This window comes from Homalodisca vitripennis, chromosome X (genome assembly GCF_021130785.1).
Source record: "Homalodisca vitripennis isolate AUS2020 chromosome X, UT_GWSS_2.1, whole genome shotgun sequence".
In the NCBI taxonomy this organism is placed as follows: Eukaryota; Metazoa; Arthropoda; class Insecta; order Hemiptera; family Cicadellidae; genus Homalodisca; species Homalodisca vitripennis.
In genome coordinates, this window is record NC_060215.1 from 8,658,043 (window position 1) to 8,666,133 (window position 8,091).

An 8,091-nucleotide genomic window follows, 5' to 3' on the forward strand; every position below is an offset into this window, starting at 1 on the left:
AGAATTTATTTTATTTCAAACTAAAAATATTACAAAAGATAAATTGGAAGGAGGATTAGAAGAATATAAAATTTTATACAAAAACATTTATGCTCAGATGATTGTTACAGCTAATCTTTGTGAAAATCTGTAGGGGAATTCCTCAACTCAAAGGTAGAATAGATACCCCACCCCCACCCTCCTGCTGGATGAAAACCTACATAATTCAAAATGACAATAATAGTTAACCCTTTGAATGCCAAGTATTTATTAAGTGGGTGCACCTAAAAGTGCCAGGTATTTTTTTAGTGGGTGTACCTAAAGTGCCAACCCTTTTGAAAGCATTTTGCACGGTTTCAGTAAAAAACCTACAGTTTAATTATTTAATAGGCTAACAACATATTTTTTTTTATTTTTCTCTGAAAACTCTTCCTAATTAACATAAAATAACAAAGTTACCATACAATTAAATTTAGAAATACCAAAAATGGACTTACCTAAAAAAATTTCAGAATTTATTTAAATTTCATTTTTCAAAAAAATTATCATTACCAACAAATTCATGTCATTTTCTTTGTCCATATCACTGCAAAGGGTATTCAAATTGTCCATAAATCTTGAAAAATGTATATCACTATCTTCAATAATGAGCAAGTTATATAACTTTTAAGAAACTAATGTCATATTGACTCCGGTAGCCATGTCAACCAAAAATGTTTATATGTGAGTTCTAGATTGATTTTTGTTAAAGTAGATTAATCGGAAGTGTACTATAACAATTTATTTTGAAAATAACAGTTCTTCACGAACAATTCAATATGATGTTAGCTTGAAAATATAAAGTTTTCGATTTTTAGTAACTTTTTTCTCAAACGTCCGGTAGAATCGGATGTTGGCACTTTTCGGACAACTTTTGACGTCCGGTAGAATTGGACGTTGGCATTCAAAGATTTAAACACTATGAACTAACTAATTTTATCTTAAATATTATGAAAAACTTAAACATAAATTCTGCACACTCCTGTGTTAGTGAAACAAACTAAACCATGTAACAGAACTCATCAGGCCACAGGCTCTTAAACTCTCTATATATAATAAAACAACATAATTTTATTGCAAAGAGCTTCTTTATGTCACAGTAGCGTTATTATGATTAATTAAGAAAATTGTATAAATCCAAGACTCAATTTGAATTTAGAACCACTATATAGAATAATAATACAAATTTACATTAAACTGTCAATCAGATTGTGCTGTTTGTTATCGTCTAGGAAGAAGCCCTAATCCGTGCTCTGCAGAAAGCTCTTGTTTCAAAACCTCAACATCGCAGTTATTTGGAGAATTTTATGAAGACAAAATAAATGTAGAATTATTTAAAGTTGTCTAATTTTGTATTACCTGTTGTTATTAAAATAATGAGTAATAATATTGCTTTTTCTTCATCATAAATGTGTTTTTCATGCATTGAATATAAATGTTTTAAGGTCTTACCAACACCCACAATCTGGTAGATTCCAGTGTTTGGGAGGTTCTTCAAGCTCAAAACTCACAGAGGCCAGAACCATTTATAAGTCGATATAGTTACTAGTGTGATGTTTATAGTAGGAATAGAATAGAATAGTTTTTTTTTTATTGAATAAGCCAAAGGCAGTACAATCGTCAATACACTTTAAAATAATTAGTTAACATTAAAGTCTGAAAATTGGTTTTGGATTGTCAATATTCATCAAAGTTTGTGTTTTTAAAGTCTGACACACAATAAAGTTTCTCTTCCAACAGAACATTTTTTTACTTGTTTTTAAAGTTCTTTTGTGGTAAACATTTTATTCTTCCTGGTAGCAGGTTGAGCAGTCTTACTCCAATTTGGAAGGGGTCAGTTTTCTGTGTCTTGGTGAGTCTTTAATGGGTTAAGTCTAAATTATTTTTTTGTCTTGTGTTGTATCTATGTATTTCAGTCATGATTGTCAAAAGTGATGTGTTTTCTTTTATATGGGTCATCAGGGTCTAAGTGTATATGGAGGGAAGAGTAAGTGTTCCCACTCTCTTAAAATAGCCATGACATAACTCTCTATGACTTAAACCACACAGAATGCGTATTGCAGTTTTTTGGATCTTAAATATAGTGTCCGTATAAGGTGAAGATCCCCAGGCCAGTATACAGTATGACAATCTGCTAAAGAAGCAGGCAAAGTAAACTGTTTGTAACACCTCATAGGAGGTGGATCGGGCCAGTCTAAGAAGCATAAAATTGCATTTTGAAAGCTTCTTGCCTATGTCGTCTATATGACTGCACCAGGAAAGACAATTATCTAGAGTCTCTCCCAAGAATTTCACGCTGCTATCGCTATTGTATGCCTCAGATAGATTAATATGGAGATTTTGGGTTTTATCAGAATTTAGCTTGAGGCCGTTTACAGAGCACCAGTTTGTTATTATTTTTTCAACTTGCTTAATGTGATTTTCATCCTGTCTTGCATCAGTTCGGACAGTTATATCATCAGCAAGGAGGTATGCAGATACTGATAAGGAGCTGAGGTGGTATGGTAGGTCGTTTATAAACAATAAAAAGATAATCGATCCTTGTTTCACACCTTGTGTAATATATTGTGAATTTGATAGCTTACCTTCATACTCCACTACTTGTTGCCACCCTTGGAGATAGTCTTTAATGAAAGTGATAGCCTTTATACTGAAACCATAGTATTATAACTTTACAAGTAATATATTGTGGGGGACTAAATCAAAGGCTTGTGACAGGTCGAAGAGGCTCAATGACCAATGATACCTTATACCGATTTTCCAATCCCTGGAGCACATCTCTTACTAAGTCAACTGTGTTTGCCTTTTCTAAATCCATACTGGTGGTCATTTAGTAAATTATGTAATTCAAGAAATGACAGTATTATTAGAATAAAGAAGCCTCCCTTACTTGGTGCTCCCAATGCTAATGGGAAGTTGCAACCATGAACCCTCCCAAAGACTGGTTAAAGTAAGGAATATATGTTTTAATGTTTGTAAATTAATTACAAATTATAAATAAAGTACTATCCACAGTAAAGTTTATTACTTTATTTGTCCTCACACCAGCAGGAGTATTTAAGATAAGATTCCTGGCTGCCCTACAGATATATAAAACAGCAATGTCACATTTGTATTTATTGTAAAAAACATGCATTTCATATGAACATTATTTGAACTTCCATGGTCTTTTACACGGAATTGCTATAGAAAAATTACACGGAATTGCTATAGAAAAATAACAATAAAATTGTATTCACTAAAAGCGTAATATTTCACAAAAACAAAAATGTTTTGTTTCACTAGAACTTTTTAAACCAAATACATGCAACAATTTTATTTTGTTTTTAATGTTTTCATGCAAAAGTAATTAATTAAATAGTTATTTTAGAATTACCTTTTTATCGAACACTTGCAGTTTAAAGAAAAAAATATACATTAGACTACACAAAATCATCATGTTCCTAATCCATGTAGATAAAAATATTATGTATGCTATGTCATTTGCTTAGAATTCCATGGTCTTTCACATAATATATAAAAAGCATATACAGATCCAAATTTACACCAAAGTTTAAATTTCAAAAAGTAATAAAATTTTTGTGCTATGTGTTCTTTTAATTTTCTAAAGACACAAGTGTATTTACAAATATGTATTATGTTGATTACTTTATTGCCAAAAAACTAAATGTTTGGAAATCAAATGGATAGTTTTTTACAAGTTTTCTCCTAAAAAATGAGCAAATCTAAAAATAATAGATCAGCATTGATTATTAGTGGCCATAGCAATCAAAGGGTTAATGAAACAATTTATAAATTTCTTGCACTTGGCTTTTATGTTTACTTTCAGTTTGTGTACATCAATTCATGTATAATAATTTATAGAGACTAGTACAACTCGCAAAAAGAAATAGTGTTCAAAATAGTGACACCACATTTATGTAGGATTTTTTAGATTTACCTTTGTTATCGTGAAATGTAGTTTCTTATCTACAGATTAAATAGGTTCGTCATAAGAACGTTGCCTTTAATAATCATTAAACATTTAATTTTAAATGTCTTGACTACTGGAGCAATTAAATCATGCCCCAAATTCTCATAACATCAAGAGGTTTTAAGGCCAACTTAGACCTGATTTACTGTCACTTAACTTAGCACTGTACATTGGTGAAACTTTATTAGCAATGCTAAAAGAAGAGCCTCTGAAGAACTGAGACATTATAGTGAAAATAAAAAACAAAACAGCCAAGGTTCAAGCATCTCCACTCCACTCTCCAGTACTACAGGGTGACACAGAATAACGGGAATTTTAAAAAAATTTAAAAAAAATAAGAGTGATGGAAGAAAATGGTTTTATTTGTATTAAATAAAACATAAAAACTTGCCATTTATGAAACACTGATGGAATTTATGATTTTTTTAAAACAACATCCTTTAGGTGGTGTCCTCGTCTACGAATGCATTCTTGAAATCTGCGGTGGATATTCCTCAATGACCGCTGCAACATCTCAACTGGAATACTGTTAATTTCATCCCGAATTCTCTGTTTTAACTCATTTACAGTTCTTGGTCAAGTTGTGAACACTTTAGTTTTGAGGTAGCCCCACAAAAAGAAATCGCACACGGTCAAATCTGGCGATATAGGGGGCCAGGAAACGTTACCACATCTTGAGATGACAAGGTTACCAAACAATACTCGCACAGCTTCCATTGACTGTCGTGCAGTGTGTGATGTCGCACCATCCTGTTGAAACCAGGATTTTTGAACGTCTGAAAAATTGTTCAATTCAGGTGTAACGAAACGTTGTAACATTTCCACTTAACGATCAGAATTGACAGTTACTGCAATCCCCCGTTCATCCTCAAAAAAATAAGGTCCAATGATCCCATGTAATGAAACAGCACACCATACTGTAACCTTATTAGTGTGTAAAGGGCGCTCATGAAGTTCATTAGGATTTCTGTCTGCCCAGTATCGGTAGTTCTGCTTGTTAACATAACCTGTGAGATGAAAGTGGGTCTCATCTGACGTCCACAACTTGCTTAGAAATTCATCTTCATTGTTTATGTGTGTTAACATTTGTTTGCAGAATTGCAATCGTGACTGGTAATCATTTTCCTTCAACTATTGCACTATCTGCAGCTTGTAAGGGTGAACTTTTAATTCTAAATGAAGAATTCTGCGAACACTCTCATGGGACATTTCAACTGCAGCTGCTTGCTTACGAATCAAACGGCGTGGACTCCTCAATACAGATCGGCGTACAACATCAATGTTCTGTGCAGTACTAGCACTTCTTGGTCGTCCCATTGGTTTCTTCTTTAAAGCTGATCCACTCTCTTCAAAATTATTAATCCAACTTCTAATGGCATGTTTTGTTGGAACGGAATCATGACGTCCTAAGTTGTAAAAACGTCGGAACTCAATCTGGGCAGCTTTCAAACTATCACCGTTTTTATAAAACACTTTATAGCTAACGCACGCTGTTGCCCGTTCCACTGGTCCATGGCTACTGTAATGGTGGCTTGTTTACTTGGTCACTGTCACTGTCCCGCAGTGCTGCCACCTGCTCACGGCTGCCAGGACACGTTACAAAAATTCCCGTTATTTTGTGTCACCCTATATTAAAACAGCCAAGGTTTAAGTATCTCCACTCCACTCTCCAGTACTATTAAAACAGCGATTAGTTTCACTGTTTTTGCAATTGATTTCAATAAGCGCGGGGATCCATTTCAAGTGTTGAGTGATTAGTTTCATCAGTGTAATATTTTACCTAGTTGGAACCAGTGCAATATATAATTTAGACAGAACCAGTGTAATATATAACCAAGGCAAAACCAGTTTACTGTCTAAATTTACTTGTGTGTGTGTTATACAATATACATATATATATATATATATATATATTTTTTTTTTTTGTATAAGCATAATATATAAATATGGAAGGGCTGTATGTAATTTTAGTCTGGATTACTCTAAAGACAGATTGTGGCAAAATGGTGCGCAACTGGTTAAGGCTATTTGTAAGTAGTCATAAATCAAAGAAAAAAAATCACAAGGTACATTTTTAACATTTATTAAGCAACTTATTTTGAACAATATTTTAACAAACAAAACACATAAATTATTGAAGTTATACTGTAACAAAATTGTTAAATATTAAATATTTTTTAAGTAAACACTGAACTCTAAATAACATAATACCTATCACAAACATTAAATAAACTGGCACTTTCAGATGAACCTAGAAACAATGCACTTTTTATTTTTGCTGAAAAAGTGAATCCATAAATTTAATCTTTCAATATTATTTGAAACAATGAGAAAAATCAGACCACAAAAGCTAAACATGAACTTGATTTTAGGTCTAAGAGTAAGACTATTTGTTTCTAAAAACAAAATACAGCTACCGCTTAAATGCTATATGCACATAGAGTATTTAATTCAGAATAAATAAGAGGTCTAAAACACATTTTCTCTGAACTGATCAGAACTATTTTAAAAACAAATTAAAGGTACAAGTCATAAATTTAAGGCAGTATTTTCACAGTGCAGCAAATGATCAATTTGAAATACATGTACAACATTTCTGGAATAATTATGTTCCATAAAAAAGTTACATTAACTTAGTTAAATCATTTAACTGAGATGACATTGGACTTAGTTTATGAATGACTTGATTCAATACAATAAAATTAAAACAATAAAACTTAATTTTAAACTAATACTCATATAACAGCTAACACTTATCTATAAAAGCTACATAATTAATTAAGAGTATTTGGTAGTAAAGCTTATAAATAACGTTTATTCATCGGATGAATTGGAATTGTCATCTTCATGTGACAATTTTGAATATGGCAGAGGTTTGGAAGATTTCACAGGTTCTCCTGACCGAGGTTTGGCAGATTTCACAGGATCTCCTGGCGGAAGATAGATACAGTTGGCTGGGGCTTCATCCTCCCTAATAGAACCTCCTACAGGAAAGTCAACGCAATCTTCTTTGGCTTCAGAATTATTACTCTCTGGTTGTGTCATAGAATCTCCTGCACTGAGGTACAAGCGCTCAGGAGTTTCATAAATAGGGAGGAAAAGTTTTGGTTGTTTATTTTTTCCTGCTGTGAGATAAAAGCGTTCCCCAGGAGCATGGAAAAAAACCATTTGCTAGAGGCATCACAAGGTTTCTTGCTATCAGGTTCATAGTCTCTGAAATACTATCTAAACGATTGAATCCAGGAGGCTTCACAATGTTTCCTTTAATGACGTTTAGGTATGCAGGAGGATCAGAAATTTGGGATTCATGGGGTGTCACAGAATCTTCTGCTGTTAGGTTCTCATCTTCTATAGAAATATTAGAAGTTTGGGTGTTAGGTCTTACTGAAAATTCTGTAAATCCAGCAGGAACATATGAAAGAGGAAATGTGATGGGCGCTCCTGCAGGGAGATGGATGCAGTAGGGAGGTGTTTTACGGCTCAGGAATGTGAAGGGTGGGACTTTGCATTCAAATTGGTAACCGTCTTCTCTTTCGATGAGGAAGACTCCGCTAAATAAATAAAACAAACTAGTTATTTATACTTATTTGTTTAAATTAAAAACACATAATAAATGAGTACAAGATATAATGTATAAGTATAGACAAAAACCATAATCATAGTGAAATATATAGTTTTGGCCAAATAAAAAAGCATTTTGAAAGTTTATAGTCTATTTTTTTTATCTCTTTTTTAAACTGACATAATTATACATAATGTAAATCTTAAAAATGTTTTCAATTAATATTTAATTAACTGTGTCAAAATTTTTCTTGTAATTACAGAAGTACTGTTTAATGTAGCTACACTACCTTTAATTAAACTTGTTACATAAGAGATAACACTTTATGTAGTGCCCAGGCTGCTGTGGAGCGAACTTATCGTCTCTCACTCGCTTCATTGACGCTTTGCAATAAAAATTTACTAAACGGGCATTGAGGATCCTCATAGGCTTTATACGTTGTATGAATGTATTATTATGTATGCATTCATACATTATACATCAATACATACATACAATATGCAGGTAAAGGAGTTTCAATAAGCATATTCAAACAATA

At 32.6% G+C, this 8,091-nt stretch overlaps 1 protein-coding gene across 1 annotated transcript in view; it reads left to right on the forward strand.

The window, feature by feature from the left end:
* LOC124368649 (dynein axonemal intermediate chain 4-like) overlaps positions 1 to 1,407 on the forward strand; it is a 60,125-nt gene extending 58,718 nt beyond the window's left edge. The window contains exon 12 of the mRNA XM_046825891.1: positions 1,251 to 1,407. Within this exon, the coding sequence (XP_046681847.1) occupies positions 1,251 to 1,340 (90 nt within the window). The 3' untranslated portion in view covers positions 1,341 to 1,407. The remainder of the gene's footprint in view (positions 1 to 1,250) is intronic.
* The last annotated feature ends 6,684 nt before the right edge of the window (positions 1,408 to 8,091 follow it).